This window comes from Rhizoctonia solani, chromosome 11 (assembly GCF_016906535.1).
Source record: "Rhizoctonia solani chromosome 11, complete sequence".
In the NCBI taxonomy this organism is placed as follows: domain Eukaryota; kingdom Fungi; phylum Basidiomycota; class Agaricomycetes; order Cantharellales; family Ceratobasidiaceae; genus Rhizoctonia; species Rhizoctonia solani.
In genome coordinates this window covers 370,489-393,656 of record NC_057380.1, presented here as the reverse complement: position 1 = coordinate 393,656, position 23,168 = coordinate 370,489, and the positions used below count along the sequence as shown (strand labels likewise).

Here is a 23,168-nt window from a genome sequence, read left to right as displayed (position 1 = left end):
TACACGTCTGATTATGCAAAGTGGTCATACTATTATTTCTATGATTTATAGCATTTTTTTATCATGCATTTATATGTAGGAACGGTACTTGTAGACCATAGAACAAGTGCAAGTAAGCATGCAAGCGCTGGCGCTTAGTCATTGCAAATAAGCGCCAAAGGTTGGCGGGGCGCGCCAACGCCAATCTCAGCAGGAAATAGGCATATTACTATGCAGACAAATACCAATAGGTTGGAGGCTCCAGCATCTCACTTCTCAAAAGGAATTGCCTGATTCTGAGCCAAATTGATGGAGATACTAACCATTTAAGTTTCTAGCTTTTTCTATGAGATCCTACCTTGCCTCAAGGTTATTTTTAGTATTCACACTAATGTAATTTAGTCATGTATGCTCTAGAACATTCTTTAAATAGCCTTGGGTCTATCTCACTAGGACTTATTGGGACTAATTGGTCTTTATGTGTCAAATAGCTCAGACTGTACCTCTCATGTAACTTCCTCTTTTGTACATCATGTATATAGTTATTTGTTCTCCCTCTGGGGTATATAACCCCCTGAGGAGACCCTTTGAATACAATCTTCTTTTCATCCCATTCTTACCCCTTGTGTGAACTTGAAGATCTATTAGATCTTCTTAACTTAGTTTAGAGTGTCTTATTTTGCTTTCTTAGCCTCTTAAGCTCACTGAACTTAACCTTAAGGTATCTTGGCGCATATAGCCTCTAGCAAGGTCCCAACAGATACTGGGTAGCTAGGAAAGGCTCTAGGGCAACCCTGAACCTCTTGAGTAAGTCAGTTGGGAGAGCTTAAGGCCTTGAGAGTGGCATATACACCTTAACTGAGTGCAATCTCAGTCAAATAAATTACTAACAAATCCAGATAAATTGTAGTAGGTAACTAAGACTCAATACTAACTTTTATACTATAGGTATAAGCATAACCAACCACCTGCATCTGCAGTAATTGCTTGATTGCTTGTTTAGTGTAGGGATCACCCTGATTACTAACCTAATTTACCCTTATATAGCTAGTCTATTACCTTTTATATCCATAGATAACTGATCTATTAATAACTTTATTATATTCTGTATATAATTACATAGTCATAAAACCCTACTCTATAACATTGGTGACCACTGCAGGGCCTTGTGTTGGTTACATCTTTAATTCTTACCTGTAGTCTCTTAATACTTGTACTTAGTCTTACTACTATAGTTGTACTGACACTACATGTGGAAGCCTCCAGAACACTTGCACAGATTGTCTAGATCTGAATTAGGGCTTTGGACAACAAGGGATCATTGCTCTACAACGTCAAAACAGGTGCTGTCAACAAGCACTGCCTTCAATACCCCTCAGCCTGCTGCTCTTCACCCTCTTACCTCTCCTAATCACTCCATTGACCTCAGCAACAGTACCAATGCTGCCAGGTTGCCCAACTCAACAACTTTGTTGCCAAGAACCCATCAAGACGCTTGCAAACATGGTCCAATGACCAACTACTCCAAAGCTACCCCTTCCACTTCCTCATCAGCTCAGCCCCGGTCAACAACGCTCCCTATACCAAGACACCCATCCCACTACTACCACCGACATGAATAACAATTGTGTACACTTAGAAAATGCTCTTAGGATGTACTTAGATACAAATAATAGTTATGCAAACAACACTGAGACTATGTCTAACTCAAGCCAACGCTCCCAACAGAGCTCTCACCGCTGGAGCATTAGTAACAAACGCTCCCAGCACAAGAACAATGGCCTCATGGTCTTGGATGTGCACAACGTAGCAGTGGTTAACAAGGATATATTTTGTCAAGCACATGATAGTAGCATACATACATCTAAGGAACGGTACAGAGAGCACAATGCACCTTTCAACCCAAGCCATTGTTGCAAGGAAGCTGTCTCATTGTCTCCATTGGCTCATGAGGTCTGCACGGCTATGACGCAGTGTGAACGTGTTGAAAGCTATATGGACAACTGTCACAAACGTTCATATCAACTATTAAGCTCTGAACAATCATCACCAAAAGATATTTACTCACCGCCAACTGAGAGAACGTTGTTGTACATCCCATGCAACCCACTGTATACTGCAGGTGACCCATTGTATGCCCTAAGCAATCCACCATACAGCTTGATCAACCACAACAGTGAGGATCCAGTCAATCCTTTGAATCATAGCATCAGCTATGATACAATGCTGGATCACTACCTGGTCAACAACATGGACAACAGCTACAAAGCCCTAGGCAGTCAACTAAGCTTTGAACCTGATACAGAGTCTAAGCACTTACCTGCAACAGTAAGACAGCCAGAGGAATGGCACACTAAGCCTAAGACTTGACAAGGTCAGGCAATGGTTAGCTCTCAACGCTTGCCAGACCAGGCTATATCATACAACTGCCATAACAAATCAGTTGCAGAGAGTCCAGATTTAAGCAAGTACGCACCAACAGTTGCAGTACAGCTAGACAAATGGCTGGTACAGCCTAGAACATGGCAGCACAAGGAGACTACTAGCTCCCAACACTTGCCAGAACAGGTTACACTGCACAATAGCTGTAGTTCATCAGCAACTAGCAGTCCAGAACTAAGGAAGTACTTACCGTATTTGCCTGATACCCCCGCGTATGCAATTACAGATAAAGAAATAGCAGACTATTTGTTTCAGCCTGCTAGTGCCGGACTTATCTCTGAGACCCAATTGGACCCAAAAATTAGCTGAGCCAGAAGAACACTTTGCCGGTTGGCACGCAACTTATATAATCTACCCATGCCAACTCAGCAAGACAGTTACACTCCAAACCAATCATGTGAAACATGGGCTGTACATTTATTTGAGTTACTAGATATAGTTACTACATTCAGACCAACCTGCCTTATCACTAATAAGTTAATTCCTGCCCAAGACATACATTACTGGCCTGAATATGGCTAACTTCACATTGCCTATAATAGTTTAGTTGCTAAGACCATTTGGCAATCAAATGAATTGGACTTACTGCTTCTAACACCAGAATGGCTGGCATCCAAATGCTTGTTTGATGCATGTGCGTTCAAAGTAGCTGCTGTTAGCTTTAGGATCAAATGGAACAATCAATCCAAAGGTTGCACAATGTTACACTCCCAAGAATTATACCATTAGAATTGGACAATTTTCCTATTATTTTTAGTATTTTTTACGGACTCTTTATCTTATGTTTTTTAATCACGTGATCTTGGCGCTTATTATGCCAAGATGCTGCACCAAGATGCTGTGCCAAGGGCGCTTAGGAGAAATTCACGCTTCTGCACAGCCCACAGCATGCTTCTCTTTTCATATAGACTCTTCCTTTCTCACGCGCATTGACCATGTACATACTTCTCACTTGTCTATATAAACAGCAGGAAAATTGCTTGGAGACCCCAAGTCAATTTTACCTTGTCTCATATCCATTGAGGAGGTCCCCAGCCAGCTAAGTAGCCGGCCCCCAGAAGTATTGCTGACGCAACCCCCTTATCTTAACTTACCACACCTCCAGGCCTAAGGCCCCCTTGTCAACAGTAGATACCAGTAGGACGTCTTAAGTGTTGTAGATACAGTAGTATAGCAGGTAGAATAGCCTTAGATAGTAGACTACAGTGTTTAGTACGGCTGTAAGCGCCCGCCCACTAGCATGTACCCAACCTTACAGTTGGCATACAACACACAACATACTTACTAAGTCTATAACAGTTCAAGACTTGCCTCATAAGTCATTGACTAATCATTTACCTGCAACAAATCATCCACAAGGTGATCTATGTAAGCATAACTCACAAATAAATTTGAATTCCTGACCAGACTTGTTACCTAACAAGGCTAAGAGCCAACATGAGTTATCACATGATAAGTTGCTGACTCAAACAACACTAATCAAATTGCCTACCATGTCATCTATGTACAATAATGATTACAGAGTGGCCAAAGTGTTTCAGTCATTGTCTAAGCCTTGACTGCCCCATTCAGAACCAATGGAGCATCTAGATTGGCATACAAGTCCTAGCGCAAGCATCAAGTACAGGTATGCGTCAGCAGGAAGTACCATTAACAACCTTGAAACGGTTAAGGGTACTCAGCCTAATCATTTCATGATGAGCTCAAGCTCCTATTCATTGCTTGATGACTCTCAGCCGTCTACCCCTCTTGACTCAGAGGAAGTATCTGTATCAATACCTATATTTACTCTAGAGTGTGACAATAGTCCAGCATTGCTCATCTGGAAGTCTGTCAACAAATCACTGCCCATCTTTAATGATAAGATACCAGTAGAAGCTGTAAAAGATATTGCATCTAATGAACAGCTAAGCAATCTATTAGTCAACAAAGTAGCTCAGCCTGTAGTTACAATTAAAGAACGCAACAGTATTACATCAAGAAATGATAGCTTAGTCAAACCTATTAAGCAATCAAACAATGAGTCAATCTGGATGACGCGCAACCAGTTCAGAAGTACTACACCACTGCCAGAGGAAGCATTGTGTAATCTGGTACACATAAACAGTCATCACTCTTTTGGTAACCTTAGTCATTTGCATGTATTGGTTACAAATAGTACTACAGATGGATTCACTAAGCATACAGGAACGCCATCTAGCCTTACTAGTCATGGTCCTACTAGCATAGATACTCACATATCTAATACACATGATAGTCATTCACCGTACAAATTCCATGATGCAGATCCATCTTCATCTATGATAACCAAACAAGCAATCAACACTTTGCATAACAATGTGGTACACACCTCAAGTATTAGGCAAACAAAGGAAGAAGATTTAGCTAGTTGCTTACCTAGACAGTTGCAATCTAAGCCATGCTTAAATCAAGACCTATTGACTAACACTGAAACAGTTTCAACTCTCATCTCTATTCATAGAGAATCACAGCTGAAGCCAAATCCTGTGATTAGCCTAGACACCTTGTATAATTTGTGTGATGATACCAATATAGGTTACTTAAGTAAACTGTCAGCTAGCGTCAAACCCAAAGCATTAGACAAAGGTCTATTGGCTCATGAATTGCCGGATAAGGAACTACCCCTGGTCACTACTCAGCAACGCTTACTTGAATTTGTGCCCAAATCTTTGGTCACAAACTTCCTGCTCAACGCCTCAGAGAACTCAGCCAATGCATTAGTCAAGATACATGCATTGGACATAAGAAGCAAACCTGCTCAAATTTCTCCAAAAGCAACGCAATTGATCCAAGGGCCCATGGACCAATTGTACTCAACAGCCAATACTATGCTGCCACCAATTGGTAATAATACTATGGCACTCACCCAAATACAGCCAAAAAGCTTATTCTTGAGTCAGCTCTACCCTTGCTATCAATTAGTCAAACAGATGGTACTGTGACAAGCAATAGCAACAATATAGTCAAGATTCCTTCAAGTCTTAAACCATTAATAGACTTGAAGCCTTTGATTAGTCAAGATACTTTGTCAGTCTTTTATGGAAACCTAAGTGCCAAATATCTAGATAGCTTAGAGCAATCTTTGGAAGCTTATCAGCAACATTCAAATGCAATTGTGCCTCAAGGTTTGGCTAAACGTTCACTATTTAGAACCTCAGAAGGATCAAGTATTAGTATTAGCTTGGATTCATATACAAATACTATGGAAGAATTCACTTCTAAGACTAATGCGCCAAACAAACCACTTAGTCAGCAAGAACATGGTGATACGCTAATGGGTGTTTGCAGCAAAACATTGGGAAATTTTCCAGATTTTCAACCGCTGGAAGTTGATTTATTGCCGGATATGAAGGACTGGCTAGTTGAAACTATCTGTGAAATTCAGCAAATAATGGATATATGCAGAACCTACTGTCTTGCATACATCTACAGCTGACTCAGCGGTTATTGAGATTGAACGCCATTCAGCTTTAGACTCAACAATACCACTTGTTCCAGAGTATCTAATGTCAGCAACATTGCTGGATTGATCAAGCAAGTTGGCCCAGCAAATGGCCAAGCTCAGCAAGTCAATTAAGAGTTTGGACTCCTTGCTTCTGTCCAACAGTCACACGGCTGAATATAGCAATGATCTACTATTGCCAGCACATTCATTGGTACTGATCTTTGAGTCTGAAGCAAGCAAACAATCTTTATTTGTAGATAAAATTGACAGGGGCAAGAACAACACTATTCACAACGCACTGCAAGCAACACTGTCACGTGATCCTTACTCAGCATTGTCTGAAACAATTTGCAGCCTTGAATCAACTAAAATAAGTTCAGCCAGCTATGCTACTACTAGCCCAGGTATATTCAAGGACATTTCAATCAATATGGTGCAAGAAGCGTGACTATTAGTTCAATGGATTCTTTGACATTGTCTGTAAGTACAATCAACTACAAACTATTGACGCAAGACTTGAACAAGCCTCTGGAAAGCTTGCATTATTGAATGAAACATAATACACCTACGCCAAGCTTTGATACCAAGTGTATCAGCTCTGAGATACAAATGAACACGTTGGTTTGCACTCCAAGCAGCTAAGGAATTGGATTAGCAAGCAGACGCTAGTACATACCAGTGAAGAACCAGACAGTGCCCATACAAGCTTACCTATTATATTTGCAAACACGGAAGATTCTAACTTGTTGCATGAATACAACTCATTGGGTACACAGGAAATGTTAGTCCCAAGCATTAGCGTTGCTGCAAACGCCGCATTTGAATCTCTAGTGCTGTTGGAAATTAGAAATCTAAGTCCCAACTACCAGCCTATGGCCTTATGCATAAGCGCTGAGTCAAGCGCCATTGACACTGAGCTCCAAATTGTATTACCTGAGAAATCAGCTAATGACAAACCAGTTATTAGTCAAGCAGAGTTAGTTTTAGATCTTGGAATTAATGGTCTAGTACCAGAAGAGCCAACTACACCAAGCAGAGGTGATAATACCAATCAAATAAGTATTTATTCATCAATATCTACTGACAAAGGACTCCTGTTGCCGGTAATCAATACAAGGAGTCTAGACGTTCATCAGCATCAGATTTAAGAGTTGAAACACCTATCTTGCAACACTCCAAACTACCTTCAACACTGATATCTGGGATGTCAAGCTTGACAATGTATTTGTTCACTAAGCAAACCAATCCAGAATGCTCACTACCCTGATAAGCCTACACCATATGAGTTGGTCTGTTAAGAGTTGTGTAAGTACAGGAGTAAGAAAGAATTACTATATACAAAATGTATATGGGAGTAACTGAGAACTAGTATTAAGAATCAGAATATATGCACAGAATATATGCACAATATAAGCTAGGTTATCAGGAATAACAACTCCTAACAAATAGTCTAGCAACTATGAAGTGCAGGTGGTTGGTTATGTATAGTACCTTAGACTAATGTTACTTAAGCCTAAGTGACTAAGGGTGTGTATACTTAAGGTCTCTGGGATAGTACCTTAAGTAAGAGGGTTACCTGACTAATGTACAGGATTTATAGGGTTTGCCTAATAAGTATAGGACTTATATGTGCTTAAGTAAGACTTAAGACTTATGGGGTTTACCTAAAATATATCTAGGATTTATGAGATATTGTAGATAAAGCTATCTACAATATAGGGGGTATGGTGGATTGAAACACTATCACTCAATCACAACAATCCTTACAGTATTGTTGCACTATACTCAATGTTGAACTCAACAACTGTGACAGTCAAGGGGCACAGGGTTGCAGTAAGTACACTAATAGGTTACCCTGTGTCTGTTGGGACTGGCCTATGGTCTTAGTGCGCCAAATAACCTCCTATGCTATTTACAGTGAGTCAATCACTAAAGTAAATGCGCAGATAAGCTGTTAAAGGCTTGTGTGTATATGTTAATATATAAGAGTGGATAAATGGATAAATGGATAAGTGGATGTATTAGAAGCGTCTTCACAGGGTCCTTTTATACCCTGAGAAGGTGCACAAACAAGTATATACATGATTGATACCAAGAGGGGGTACAGGAGGTACATGTGGCAACTGAAACACTTGAGGGAGCCAATACCTTGGTACATAGTAAACAAACAACAGATCCTAATATTTGCCCCAAGGCAATGTTTGCCCCAAGGCAGTATTTACCTGTGTGGGTCCTTAGATGTCCCAAGGCTAAGTGTTTCATCCTTGGAGTAAACAGTCCCAAAGGTAAGATACCGCTGCATTGGGTACTTACAGTAAATGGGGCATAACTCCCAAATGTTGTCCTTTTGGGAGTTTGATCCAGCGTTCTGGAGCGCACAAACAGGCGTACCTAAGCGCAAGCAATTTGGCAGTGTGGGATGCCCGGGTGATGGAGAAAAGGCGCATTTAGTGTGTCAGCGCTTAAGCGCTGATTAAGCGCTGGAGCACTTGCCTATGCAACAGGGGGGACCCTGAATATTTCTGTGTGTAGCCACAAGATATAATCTTGAATAATAAATACTACAAACAAGAGAGATATTACTTGTTACTGTTTATCTACTCAGCTGAATTTAATATATTTAAATGAGTGAGAAAACAGCATATATGCAAAAGGCATTGCATATTGAGGGTATTCCTGAGGTTTATAGGTTTGTGAAGGTTGCTATTGGATAGAGGGACCTTGAAAACCTTAGTTTGCATCTTTATCTCATTTGTTTACTGTAAGATTACTAGTGTAATTAATAAAATAAGTACAGATTAATGGAGAAATGTCATATCCATAACAGTATGGCCCTTGTACACTGAGTGGATGCAACAAGAGGTAATTGAACTGGGTATTACCATGGTTGGTTGGCCTCCTTATATATTACAAGGGACAGCAAATTACAAATACATTATGTCCAATACCATAACCAATAAGAACCCTGCTCTGTAGTTGGCCTTACTCATGCATACATGTCACTGACGTGTCATGATGACATCATAGGTGGAGGGCTATGTATGCTGATTAAGCGCGGATGGGGATGGCTCAGCGCTTAGCATATGATATAAGCGCCAAAGTCACATGATTGAAAATGTTGTCTGTTTGTTTTTGTTCAAAATTGAGAAAATAGGGATAAATTCCCCTGGTATATGTGTGTCTACAACAAATAGTGAAGTAAATGATCTCCATTGCTTGCAGAACCCTTAGACTGCAACTAGACCAGTTTATCCACATGATTACTGATGAATTCACTCATATTCTCACTTGCATTCATGTGGACTCCCTGGTCTTGGAAAAACAGTTAGCCACGCTGATATCAGCCAAATACAAGTGAATTCTACAGAATGAAATGGAATACACAGGATATCAACATGATCAGGAGTTGCCATATGTAAATATGGATACTTTGTCTGGTGGGGCAGCTTATAGTTCTTGGCCCAACCTGTCAAACTTGTCCAGGCACTTGAAAATGGGAGTTACTTGGCACAAGTATGCATGTGTCACTTGAAAATCAATGGTGACAAGTGAACCGCAGCACGCGGAGGACTCACTTGAGATACTTGGCCAGGGTGCAGAGGTTGGTCACGTGAGCCATCCTCACTCCAACCTTGACTAGCCACCAAGCGCTAGATACGATGCAACTCTGCCTTCCCAAAATCTTTCCCTACTCACAATCCCCCCATGCGATGCACAAACACAACACACCAAGTCCTTTTCTGACACCTCAAGTCTTTGATCCAGACGGTCGCGGCCTTGGGTGGCCCGGTCGACACCCATAGGCCGCCAAAGGCGGCCCCGGGTTCCCCCACTCCTAGCGCATCGAGGACTGGCTACGATGCATGTACGCATACATGTAGATAGATAGACAAGACATTAAAACACACATCCCACCATCGCGTGAGATGCCACCCCGGGGCGTAGGTTCAGTCCACTCATTATCAGTGTCCGGCACTTGGGCTGATTGCCAAGGCTTCCCACAGTGTTGAGAAGTGATGTGGGCGCTTGAGAAGATGTTTTCTGCTAATCAGGACTCACGTCCCGCACCTTCTGGCCGAGCTTCCCGGTCACATTCCAACAACAATAATTGAAGGGCTCTGTTCTAACACTCATCTCTTGCCTCTCACGACTCTGCTAGGCTACTTCCTGTCTTTGTGTATGCGTGTGTTACACCACGGTGTTCTCCAAATTTATATAAAGACATAAATAGCAGAAGGAACTATCTAGGTGAGCTCCATCCTTACCACAGGTTCAAAGTCGACTGCCCTAGCTGCCAAATCTAAATTTATAAATCAGTTAATCACAGCACGGGTCGAGGTGTTGGAATCAAAAGTCCAAGTCTGGGCTTGCAGCAGCTGGTTTGCTCCCCACCACGACCATGCCGTACAACGTGACCATAGACGACACCTCTCCCCTCATCACCTACCAGGGCCAATGGCTTGATTCATACAACCTGGCCGCAGACCCCTATACCGACCGATATCTTGGCAAGACCTTTCATTCTAGCAGGACAGATGGATCTCAGGTAAGCAAAGCCCGCTTCGTTTCCGGCTCATCTCATCCTCTGCACCTAGGCCACCTTCCAGTTCAACGGCACAGACGTATGGATCTTTGGAGCCAGAGAGAAAGTCATGGGAATTTTATTGTAACTATCGACAGGGAACAAGCTCAAAGGATCGATGGCTATGCACCCCAACAATCGAACGGTGATGGAGTTTACCAATTCGTAAGTGAAGTTTGGTTTGTTTGTGTGGCCTTTGTGTTGACACAGTCCATAGCCCATATTCTCCAGGACTGGTCTCTCGGATGGTCTTCACACCGTCACACTCACCAACGATAACGGAGGGAGTACCACTCGATCGTTTGTCGATATCGATTTCATCACTTGGACATCGAATGATGATGTGTAAGCACGCTCCCGGCTCTTGGTATCAAATTCATTAAAATGGCTTTGCAGTGGCAAGAACATAACTATAGATGACTCTGATCCTGCCTGGTCCTATACACCGTCGGGTCAGCAGTGGGGTACTTCGGGTACTTCCGTTGTTGATTACTACCAGCAAACCGAGCAGTAAGTGTGTTTTAGTTTTGACCAGTTTTATGTGACCAACACAAGGTAGTGTGACGAATGTTGCCGGCGCCACAGCATCCGTCCAATTTGAAGGAAATGCGGTTTATCTTTACGGTGGCACGCTGGACGATCATGGGACCTTCAACGTCCAAGTCAATGATCACCCGGTAGTCAGCATGAATGGTTCGACGGTCGGGTATCATTCCCGAGTGTTACTCGTACGTTTCTCTTCGTTTGATTGAGGATGGACCCTGACAACTGTTCACAATCAGTACTACGCAGACGGTCTTGGTCCAGGTACTCACAAGTTACAGTCACTAACACCAATGTGGCAAATACCTCGACGTAGACTACGTCCAAGTCCTTCAATCTTCCGCGAGCGAAGCGTCCGAATCCAATCCTGGAGGAAAGGCCAAAACTCCGATCATTGCAGGAACGGTGTGCGGCGTTGTGATCGGCCTTGCCTTAATTATCGCAGCCGTCTGGTGGTTCATGCGGAGGAGAAAGAGAAGCGAGGGCGTCGACTTGCTAAACACCGAGACCAGGGCGTACGACGTTCCTCCAGCCGGATACGGTCCTGCCAGCAGTGGACCAGGATGGGATGGACAGAGCTCGGTACCAAACAGCCAGCCATGGGCGAACGATCTGGCGTATACGGGAAGCTATCCTCAGAACCCTCCTTCCCAAACTACGTACCCGATGGGCATGTACTCACCCAGCTCGGTCAGTGGGAGTGGTGGCGGGGATGGGTCGTCCGCTGGTGCTGCTTCGGCGTATGGAGGCACCGGTCGGCCCGAGATGCACCATCAGGCCTTGAGCACGCTTACACAGGAAGACGAAGCCGATCCTCGCGTTCATCAAATGGTTCCTCCTCCTGATCCCAAAGGCCGTGCGGTCTTAGTCGTCGACACCGGTAGCCGAGGCAACATGACCGAGGACGAGCTCAGAGCGTCGAGGATGGTAGTTCCTGAGCGAGCACAGTGAGTAGTAGCTCTAGCGTAACTGTTGGTAAGTTTGACTGATTGTTGGTCTTAGGGACTGGGGCCCAATGTCCGGTACGAGCGGGGACGAGAGCACCGGAATGCTGCCTCCGGATTATCACCAAGTATGTTTAGTTCAATATGTTCGATTTCGCTCGACAGATTGCTTACTGGGATTTGCTTTTTATCAAGGCAACCGAACCGTTCCCTAACCGTCGATTGCCCCAACCTCTATCTTAAACACACCCCATTTCTATCTTGCGCTGAATCGCATTGATTATTCCACTTGTTTACCACCTTTCTAGGCGTTCATTGATTGTTGATATCCGGCTGTTCATATTGTTTTATCTCATTTGTCATTTGTCACTTTAGGTTTGTTTGGTATCGTTAGCGCTCCCACATTGTTTGTCTCCAGTTAAATTTATGTAGTTCCCAGACGGACAATCCTATACACACTTGCGTCTCCAAGTGGCCGACATGACCCAAAAAGGAAAGACCTTCATACTCATAGAAAAAGAACACTGGGAAGCTGGTTCTATTCCCTAAAATCGAAGGCTGATGGTCCTGGATGAGATCGGCCAGGGGAGGGAAGAGAGCGTTGGGAGCAATAAAACACTACGACTTCCGCAGGTTCCAAAAGTTTCCCCCTCTGCCCTTCCTTTACTATGCTCCGTAACTTTACGCTGGACGATGCAAGCCCTTTGATTCGTTACGATGCCACCTGGGACGATGGGTTTAACTCTAGCTTCGATGACCAGTTTGCAAAGTACCAGGGACAGTCGTTTCAATGCACGAATATTGATGGTGCAACGGTGAGCCATCCGAATCACTAACTATTTAAATCATTCATTTGTTTACTGCTTTTTTTTGCTTTAGGCAAACTTGACATTTCGTGGCACGGCGATATACGTCTACGGCGCCAAGCGGTCCAACCATGGCTACTACCGCGTCGCCATGAATGGCGAAGAGAACCCTGCCGTGTCGGGGCGCCCTCCATCCGGCCAGCCCAACCAATTTCAAACTGTAAGCTGGGTCCGATCCAACGTATGCGGAAATGTACCCGAAAGCCTGATCCTCCGCCATCGCGTAGCTGTTGTTCAGCAAAGAAGGATTACCGGACGGGGAAAATACTATGGAGTTGACAAATATTCGGGAGGGAGATGGGTTAGATTATGTGGATATTGATTATATAGTGATTACGAGAGAAGTTGATGAGTGAGTGAACTATTTTTTTCTAATTTGGTGTGGTTCAAGTTGATCGGATGGTGGGGATTAGGTCTAACGATTCTCGGCGGACACTAGTTTCGCACGACCAGTTCACATACACTTCCCTATGGACTACACAACTCAACTGCAAGGATATCGCAACTCATCGGCACAGTATGTCAATATCAACCAAGTTCTGGCTTCTGGCCTCCTGATCAGTTCAAAACTAGTACAACAAATACCCCGGGTGAGAAAGCGACCCTCCAGTTCAGTGGCCCTGAGATTCGTATATGGCGGTGTTGGTCCGGCGTTTGGGATGTTTGGAGTAGAAATTGATGGCCAAGACTGGGGTGTGCTCAATGCGACTAGGGCTGCTGCTGGACATCCGTCTGTGACGCTGGTGGGTTTCTTTTTTATATCAATGATGTGCGGTGTTGAAACTCCCTTGATGCAGTTTGCGATTAGCAGTCTCGGTAACGGAGATCATACGCTGTCGCTCACGAATCTTGAGGGTGGAAAATCTTTGACGATAGGCTATGCAGAATATACCCCTGGGTGAGCTTCAATCGTTAGTCTGGTCTTGTTATTAACTTTCCGTAACCAGCAAGTCCGGATCTGGTTCCAATGGCGGCCTTATAGGTGGTGTGGTGGGAGGGGTACTGGGTGCGCTTGTCGTGCTGACAATTCTGGGCTGGTACCTCATCCGAAGACGAAGACGTGCTCGGCATGCGCCATCGGAGGATCAACTTCCACCCATGTCCTCGGTGACATCAACACAGGCGCATTGGAATAACGAAGTACAAATCACACCATACATGGAGAACTCCGGCCAACCACCTGTCGGATATACTGAAGGCGGCACAATATATCCCAGCACGCATACACCCAGCGTATCAACCGCGATAAGGAAAGCCGACGTGTTGGCTGCACCCTTGCCTGTGCTTCGATCCGGTGAATCAAGCTATGCGTTGAGCTCACAATTCGGGGCATCTGTGCCCATGAGCCCTGGTGACCGGTGGGTTGGGAATTTACAGGCTAAACAAGAGCACTGATTGACGAACTCCGTTGATAGAACTTCAATACATGAGACTGACGCAGGGACCTTGCCTCCTATGTACGATCAGGTGAACTATTTAAGCTTATTTGCTGTGGGAACAGATCTCATTTTGTCATGTGTAGGTATTCTCGACACGGCCGCTACCACCGCAACCAACCACCTCCAGTGCCTCAATACAAACGTGGCTGTATTTGTTTTCATTTCTCCTATATCTTTGAGAGGTTACGTTATATTTGTGTATTTTTTATAGCACATGTATGGGGAGGCATACGATCCTTTGGTAGAATTAGCCTTGGTTAATTGGTTGCCTTTCACGCATCGTTGGGGTCAACTGGGCGCGTATGTAGGTGTTTTATCCCCAGTCAGACAACACATAGATCGCCGTAAAGCTTCAAGGCTGTCCTATAATATGTGTATATGGGAGCGTTTTGGAGTGACAACGGTCAGTTGGCATGTTACCCAACTCGAGGGGTGAGGTATAGCTCCTTAAGCTCATGGGCAGGTACCACATCTAGACCTAATCGGCAAACCCATGCTGTTAGGAAGTCCACTCAGACTTCGAGATTAAACCGGTTTAATAGTACCGTAAGATTGTTATCTCTGTCAAGCCCTTGTAAATCAGGATGTCATCCCCTCAAACGCGCTTCAAGAGGCCCTCCTTGTAATACTAACACAGTACTGACTAAGTTGGGAAAATCGACCCTGATTTTTAGGCCCAAACTAGTGCTAGCTGTGATCCTTGGTTGTTCTTTTGCTCTCGTCTGGAGGGTACTACGTCCCTTATTCCTCACTAGCAAAGCAAGACCCTAACCAAGGCGATCTCAGAAATGGACCGGACTTATATACACCAAGTCAGATATGTAGTAGAAACTTCGGTGCCTATTCCGAGGGTGCACTCAGGTAATAGGACATTAACATCGAACGAGTGGTGTTGCTATCAATATTTGTCATCAATACATTAAATTTGGTAAAGTCAAGTTGCAAGAGCCTAGTCCTTGGGAGATCTCGTAGCAGTCCCATTACCATTGTTTCCTAGCATAATAGGGTCGAATATGGTTTCCGCGTCAGACAGGGCTTGCCGCGAATATCACCGTAGCTTTCCCTAAGTAATTCATCAGCTCGGTTAGCTTCAATGTTATATACGAAGTTGTTCAATACGATGATCGATATACTGCGTCCTGTCGTTACCAACACTAAATCCTTTCGATGGGGAGCATCTAAGAAGGGTTGGAACTCGAAAGTCTATCAATGTGATGTACCTTTAGGAAGAGTGGGATTTGAGGAGGGTGATAAGGACAATCAACAGTGCTGAAAATCGAAAGGCTCAAGGGGCCATTCAAATGTTCCGGTTGGGCGCTGTTGACCTGGCGTTCTCGGATCATACAGCGAGCATCAGAGGCTGTCGAATGCAAACTTGAGTGTAAGAAACAAGTGACATCCGTACTGAGCAGTCCTGTGAAGGGTCTCAGGGAAACTGCAGCCGATAAATCTGGGGTTATCAAGACTTACTTGGGTGAGGTCATGAGGATCTTGGAAGACCGTCACCGGCTAACATCCACTAAGGACAAAAACGCCGGTAGGGGACTCGATTTAGCTACGTGGATGGCATTCTTGTTTGCGGACTCCGTAATCCGATGATAGAAATCCAGGTCCTTTTTTTCAGAAATTGCCATGGCCCAACATTGGCAATTCGATTGTATCCCCTTCGGGCCTCCTGAGTAACATTTCGGCGCATACACGGGGGATTCCGGAGTGTATAGTTCGTTGGATTCTACTTAGCTAGTCGGAACAGTGACGTTGTCACGGGGCATACATGCACTTCCTACCTGCCTCTGTTTTCAGTACCCTCATTCATTAGGTTAATGTGATAACTCGTCATTGTTCTCACAATCACTATTCTCGACGTCATCTATTACATTCGTCAATCCTTCGTTCTAAAGGTAGAGCGCTTTACATGAGTGAGTGTACGGCCGGTTTAGAATGTATCGAAATCTGGTTTTTACTAGGAGCCAAGCAAGCGAGGATCGGAGTCATATTGGGCTCGATGACACTACCAATGACACAATGCTCCGAATGAATTCTTGATTCCATAACTCATGAAGACCATATGGCTAAAAGAATCTGCTCTTTTGCTCTTTTGGAGGGGGCTTTTCTAAAATCTTGCTGCTGCCCTGGATTGCGGACGCGGTCATCTCCCTTTTTTAGTTGTGGGACAATAGAGAGGATCAAACGATTGTAGAACATACGGCCTGTGCCCCCATGGACATGCAATTCAGGTTTCCGTGTTCTGTTTCAACCCAATAGACTCTTTCGAACTTCAAAGCTTCGAGGAAAGCCTTGCTTTCCATTTAATCATGTGCCTCTCCACTAGGTCTATTCGTTACGAATTCAGGTTTGTTTTCTTTTGTGCTCCTTTCACGGAATCAGGGTTGTTTCAACCTTGCATCTGATTTATGATTGCCCTGCGCGGCACGGCTAAAAGATCATACACGACCAGCACTGCCCTCTCCTTGAAGCATTCCGGACACCGACACTGACTGTCGATAAATGAGGATGTACATTTCCCAAGACGTCATCGGCCCCATGATTCTCACTGCGGCACCAATGACGACTGCTGGACGTTTATTTCAGAGAATTACATCTAGGCCAGCTGAAATGAATCCCAATTCGTGTCAAACAAATCTGGCACCCAAGCGAAATCAGCGGGATTACTCTAAGCCCGGTGCAGGAACAGATTTTATATGATTCATTTCCATTACTATGATAGAATAACAAGGCTCCCCTAAAGAAAGCACTGACCAAACGGATTGTGAGAATGACCGAGAACTACATCGAGTCAACCACTCAATGGACACTCGACTGGGCGCGTGCTCAACTCAACTCCAGTAAAAGATTTACGTCCGTGTCCAGTGGAGGCACCCTAATTTTAGCGGGTGCATTACAATTTGACCTTCAGGACTTCTTCTCGTCCTGCGTGGGCCTATGAAAACGAGGCGGGATGTATTTGTACCGTAGTACTATGTCATCATCGCTTCACGTGAGTCCCGGATGCCGATCCGACATCCGTTGGAATGAGCAACTACATTTCAAATACGACTGAACAGTTATGCGAACGACTTGGCGACTCGTTTTGTCAAAAGATGTGGATTTATCGACGACCAAGAAGCTTCTAGGCTGCTTTATTCGGTCAATTATACTGGAATATGAGACAAGTATAACTCGGAACTCGGACCGGACACACTGGGCTCACGTCACGCTCTCTCACAAGAACTTCATTTCCTGACCGCCCTTGAAATTATAAGTAATAAAAGATTACCACCCCACATCCCCGCACCTCCACACCTCCACATCCGCCCTCCTTTCTCTTCTTTCTGCCCCTGATCGACCGCATTGATATTCACCATGTCGTTCAGCATAGGGAAAGATACCAAAGTTTCAATTCGACACAATGAGAACTTTGATGATCCTGTCTCTAAAGTTATGCGTGACCAGGCAACAGGAGAGATATCTGAAGAGGCCGTTCGCGCAGAAGGCGAGGAGAAAGTAACGATGTTTGTATGGATACTGGTCCTTGCCAGTAGTATTTCAGGCCTTTTGTTCGGTGAGTTATGCCGCTTTTAATCATGCTGCATTTGCTTACCCAAGAATGTAGGTTATGATACTGGAGTTATTAGCGGCGCCCTAGTTAGCATTGGATCTGACCTTGGCCCAGCGCAATTATCCAATACACAGAAAGAATTGATTACATCGGCTACAACCCTTGGAGCACTCATTGGAGGTCTCGCTGGGGGCATGATTTCAGACTTTGTTGGCCGCAAACCAGTCCTTGCCGCTGCAAATGTAGGATTATTCCACCACCGCATGCACTCATTAGATCTAACTTCTGCTTAAAAAGGTCATCTTTATTGGTGGTGCGATTGGCCAGGCCGCATGTCACACAGTCACTGCCATGATCGGCGGTCGGTTTCTCATTGGTAAGCGCTACATTTGTATCCCAGCGGATTGAATGGTTTTAATGTCTTTCCAGGTATCGGCGTTGGACTGGCAGCTTGCATGGCCCCTCTTTTCATTGCTGAACTCAGTCCGACGAAGCTGCGTGGTCGTTTGGTGACCGTGAACTCGGTATTTATTACTGGTACGGTCTACAGCATTTTGCTAAATTAAGTTAACTGATCAGGGATGATAGGTGGTCAGTTGTCGCTTATGGTATTGGCGCTGCCTTCGAATCTTCCCGGGGTGGATGGCGCTGGATGGTTGGCCTCGGAGCCATCCCAGCCGGATTACAACTCATTATGCTGCCTTTCTTACCAGAGTCTCGTGAGTCGGTCGTTCCATTGAGGGTTGCTTATTCCTAACAGGCCTCGATAGCTCGCATCACGGCACGACGCGGTACATGGAGCAGACACACAAATGTATGGCTAAAATCTACGCTTATGCGACGACTGAGCAAGTGGAAGAAAAGGTCTGTGACCTAGATCTACAAAAAAGGGATTTTGACTAATTTATAGTGTAGGTCAAGCTTTTACGTGCTTCCGTTCAAGAGAGCATTGATATCCAAAATAGCACTACGTTCTTTCAGCGATTCAAGAGCATCCTCGTAGTACCAGTAAATCGCCGTGCGCTCATTGTTGCTTGCGGCCTTCAGGCATTTCAACAACTCAGCGGCTTCAACACACTCATGTACTACTCCGCCACTCTGTTTAAGAGCATCGGGTTCGACAAACCGACGGCTGTTGGCTTAATTGTTGCCGGGACAAACTTTGTTTTCACATTGGTAGCTCTGAAGTATATTGATATTGTTGGCCGTCGTAAGATCATGGTGTTCACACCTCCAGGCATGATCTTTGGCCTCACACTTGCTTCAATATCGTTCTTCTGTGAGTTTTATGCAGCTTTGTGGAGTAATAGCACTAAGCTTCGATTTAAGATTTGACCAAGAGTACCGGTGGTGAACTCATTGAAGGCACAGCCTACCCGAAGACGTGGAGTGGAATCATCCTGTTTTCTATGGTCTTTTATATTGCTTCATATGCAACGGGTCTAGGCAACGTCCCATGGCAGGTAAGCTATGACTGCGTATTTAATCCAAGCTCAAGGCTTTGGAGCTAAATCCCTTAATAGCAAAGCGAGCTTTTTGCCCTTGAGGTTCGTGGAATTGGAGCATCGATTGCAACTAGTACATGTTGGGCGGCCAACCTTGTCATAGGCGCAACTTGTACGTTTAATATCTCTAAGCACATTCTGGAACATACACTGAATCACTACTACTTACAGATCTATCTTTGATGCACGCCATTACACCATCGGGTGCCTTTGGACTCTATGCCGGTTTGTGTTTTCTTGGCTGGTTGTTTTGTATCTTCTGCTATCCTGAGACTTCCGGTTTGTCTCTCGAGGAAGTCAAGCTCATCTTCAGAGATGACTTTGGCATCAGGGCATCCCAACGTCTGAGAGCTGCAAAGAAGCAGATAAGGGAAAGGGGAGATGAACCCGGATCTCCGTGAGTCACTTTGTGTATATATACTCTGTGTACAAATCACAGCGACTCTTAGTTTGTATCAATAGTTATGTAACTTTCAATGGATGTATTTGTTACAAGAATTCTAGTCGTGAGGGAAGGAAGTAAACAAAGACTCGGCCTCGGTTTTAGACTTTTTTTTTCAATTAATGAATGAATCTATTCTCGTGGAAGAGTACAATATTCGAAGCCCCTTGATTGGATACAGTGGCACAAACCAATGTGGGCGCGACGATTCTGCCAATACTAGCTGACTGTTTCAAATAAAAACGGCTGCTCTAACAATCAGCCGGACAGGACATTACTTTTGATGGACCTAGAGTTAGAAGTTTGTTTTCAGGATATATTAGCTGGCGAGCCTATAGTAATCGCTTTAATGTGACAAAAGAGCACCTCACAGGCTCGAACTCATAACCCAGGTAAGGATAAAGCAGCTGGACGCAGGTAACTGAAATCAAGCTCCATATTTTAGGCAAGGTTGATTATCTCCTCAATCTAGTGGGACAATGCTGAAATATTAGACAAGATGCGTGCGGGCCGTCAAACAATTTATATTTACTTAATCCATATGGTCCGACGCATTTGCATGGATGCCAAGATCCTGATTACGTGAGCAATGATCCTCCCAGATCCACAGATCCACAGCTCCTTTGTCTCCACCACCGCATCAACGTGTGCTTCTCAAGCGCGCATAGCCTGGTTGCGCCAGAAAAGCTATCGAGTCTTAATTATTCGAGGTTAGGCTGGCCGAAACGGTATTCCCACTTGTGTGCTGACAAGACACTATTGTTAAAACTGGTCTAGTCGCATAGCCAGAGAAACCATGGTTGTGTCAACACTGAAAGTCCATCTATCTAATTTACCCATTATTTCATTCCCAGAGCTACGATAACACGCTGGCTCCTGATTCATTTAGGATGCTTAGCAGTGGTGGCGCTGTCGCCGGAGTTGATGTATTTCGCTGCATCGCCGCGCTCCGCCATTGTGGCGATGGGGCCATGTCTGTTCGGTAATATAGTAGTTGCAACAATCGCAATGGTTGAAGTTGGTTCGCCATCTCGTCCGCCATCGTAGTATTTATCGACTTCGACATTTTGACTAGGCCTTGAGCGAACCAAGATGAGCAGGCCAAGCCTAAACAACCTTGAGCCAGGAATGGTTCTTATCGACGATTACTCTCCTCTTATCCAGTACCAGCCGCAATGGCTTGACTCATACAATTTACCAGCAACAAAAGATCCTCACGTTAATAAATACAATGGAGCTTCATTTCATTCTAGCCGAACCAACGGCTCAACGGTAAGTCAGCTCTGGGACCGTGCCTGTTCATTCCGTTGATGCTATATAACTTCAGGCTACACTTAAATTTCACGGGACAGCTGTATATATACGGTGCAAAACGCTTTAACCATGGGTTCTATAGCGTATCAATTGACGGGGTCATGTCTGAGCCAGCAGATGGCTACGCCCCTGGACAAGGACTGTTCCAAGAAGTACGTCCACTTCATCGCTGGTTAACTCTATCATATAAATTCACATCAACTTTTCAAGTTGTTGTTTTCCAGAGAACAGCTTACTGATACGATACACACACTCGTCCTAACTAATATAATCCGGGATAATGCCCGCCCGTTTGTCGATATCGACTGTATTGTATGGACCCGGAGCGTTGACCGGCAAGTAAAGCAACGCATCATCGCATACAACAAATCGTTGATAGATATTAATGCAGAGATGCACAAAGGAAGGAAATTGATGACAAAGACTCGATGTTCAGCTTTCCTGGATCTTCTGGTACGTGGGAAGAATTTCGAAACTTAAACGGATACAAAAACAACGCGGGACAGTAGGTCTATGACCATTCATAATGTAACTCTTGACCCATCAACTATTCTCTAGTCGAACAAACGTTACTGGCGCTCAGGCCATTCTTGATTTCCAAGGAAGTGATTTACTTCTTTACGGAGGAACTGGGCCAATTCATGGGCAGTACAAAGTGAAGGTCGACAATCAGCCAGAAGTAGTTTGAATAGCTCTACTAGAAATCCCCATCAACCGACAGTACTCGTAAGTCCAAAGTCTGCCCACCGATTGAATTGGAAATTAAACCCATTCTTTGAAGTATGCGCACAGCAATATGGGGGATGGAGGTCATAAATTGGTGGTAACCAATCTAGAGAATAAAGTACTGTTCATTGACTATGTGGAAGTGATGTCCGGAGGCTCTGGGTAGGTCGTGTCTACAAGGCCCAAAACATACTAAAAATTATATTAGTAGGCTGAGTCGAGGAGCTATTGCGGGCATAGTGGTTAGCATTGTAGCTGGTCTGGCGCTTATTGCTGTACCCGTTTGGTTGCTTTTTGTCAAACGTCGACGAGCCAAGCGCCGTTTCTCAACTGACCTGGTCGGCGATTCGGACGATTCCCAAGCAGCACCAATGGGGTGGTATCCGCCCGGAAATGATTCAATGCTTGTTGAACCGTTCACAGAAGAACCCAATCGGATAAATGTTTCAGACATGCCCAGCTCATCTGGTCTCAACGGGTCCCGGGTTGGGAAGATGAGTGCCCCTGGGGTATACACGAACAGAAACCCAGAAGCTGGATCTGGCATGTCGATTTCTGAAGCTAGGTGGGTTGATTGAGAACGGCATCATGAACAGCTGGCTCGTCTAATTTTACCAAACAGAACATATGTACATGTTGAGAGAGATGCAGGCGCCTTACCACCAGGCTACAACGACGTAAGCATTCATATATATGTCCTATGGTCGCTATGTACAATGATGCTTTTTGGTTGGGCTGTAGATTGATTTATCGAGAATGGCCGATGGGTCTTTCCGAAATGCCATGTAGCAGATGTGTGATTCCATTTTATTTTAGGGCGTATGGTTTGAGATACCCATACCTTAAACTATTGCTACCCCGCTTTTTTTTTTCTCTTATTACGTTTAATCTATCTTTTCATTTTGTAGCATTTTCCTATTATTACAGCGAGGAGAAATTCATGATAATAACATATCGCTGGACTTTCATATGTAAAGTATCGACAAAGACCCAAGTGTATAGGCCCAGAACTTGATAAACTCAGAGTCTATGTTGCTAAATGGCAAGGTGAAGGGCTCACCCAGCACTCAGTTAACTTACTAGATTACTGGTGCTATTCCATGAGTGGATTTTTCCAACATGAGGTCTGTAAACCCGCTGGTTAAATCAAAATTACCCCAGTTTTTACAACGTGAAAACGATCGAAAAACAACCAATTTTGCGGTTGTTTTGCGGTTGTTCTCAGGGCTTTGCAATTATTGAAAATGACCGCAAATGGTTCCCTTCTGCGCTGGTTTTTGAGGTGTAGAACATAGGTGCACATGAGACTCAGGCGCTTGACGCACTCTATATACTAGATATTTTCCATACTTAGACGGGAG

At 44.4% G+C, this 23,168-nt stretch overlaps 4 protein-coding genes across 4 annotated transcripts; all 4 read left to right on the top strand.

Moving 5' to 3' along the window:
• Positions 1-1,677: 1,677 nt before the first annotated feature.
• RhiXN_10194 (uncharacterized protein) lies at positions 1,678-2,730 on the top strand (the record flags this gene model as incomplete). Its single annotated transcript, XM_043330010.1, has 2 exons — positions 1,678-2,307; positions 2,359-2,730. The coding sequence occupies 2 exons, from the start codon at positions 1,678-1,680 to the stop codon at positions 2,728-2,730; spliced, it is 1,002 nt and encodes a 333-aa protein (XP_043184107.1).
• A 7,556-nt stretch (positions 2,731-10,286) lies between these two features.
• RhiXN_10193 (uncharacterized protein) lies at positions 10,287-12,199 on the top strand (the record flags this gene model as incomplete). Its single annotated transcript, XM_043330009.1, has 10 exons — positions 10,287-10,433; positions 10,483-10,553; positions 10,583-10,634; positions 10,687-10,814; positions 10,866-10,979; positions 11,029-11,197; positions 11,252-11,276; positions 11,329-11,959; positions 12,015-12,084; positions 12,122-12,199. 10 exons carry the CDS (start codon positions 10,287-10,289, stop codon positions 12,197-12,199), a joined length of 1,485 nt encoding a protein of 494 aa, XP_043184106.1.
• A 425-nt stretch (positions 12,200-12,624) lies between these two features.
• On the top strand, positions 12,625-14,217 carry RhiXN_10192 (uncharacterized protein; the record flags this gene model as incomplete). Its single annotated transcript, XM_043330008.1, has 7 exons — positions 12,625-12,771; positions 12,836-12,982; positions 13,050-13,174; positions 13,236-13,339; positions 13,396-13,565; positions 13,620-13,720; positions 13,770-14,217. The coding sequence occupies 7 exons, from the start codon at positions 12,625-12,627 to the stop codon at positions 14,215-14,217; spliced, it is 1,242 nt and encodes a 413-aa protein (XP_043184105.1).
• Positions 14,218-17,624: 3,407 nt separating this feature from the next.
• On the top strand, positions 17,625-22,596 carry RhiXN_10191 (Sugar (and other) transporter; the record flags this gene model as incomplete). The annotated part of the gene is made up of 17 exons (XM_043330007.1): positions 17,625-17,823; positions 17,875-18,062; positions 18,118-18,196; positions 18,250-18,357; positions 18,417-18,539; positions 18,581-18,684; positions 18,736-19,099; positions 19,150-19,283; positions 19,344-19,437; positions 19,497-19,722; positions 20,932-21,039; positions 21,095-21,233; positions 21,292-21,534; positions 21,863-21,969; positions 22,019-22,372; positions 22,430-22,484; positions 22,549-22,596. 17 exons carry the CDS (start codon positions 17,625-17,627, stop codon positions 22,594-22,596), a joined length of 2,673 nt encoding a protein of 890 aa, XP_043184104.1.
• Positions 22,597-23,168: the final 572 nt, after the last annotated feature.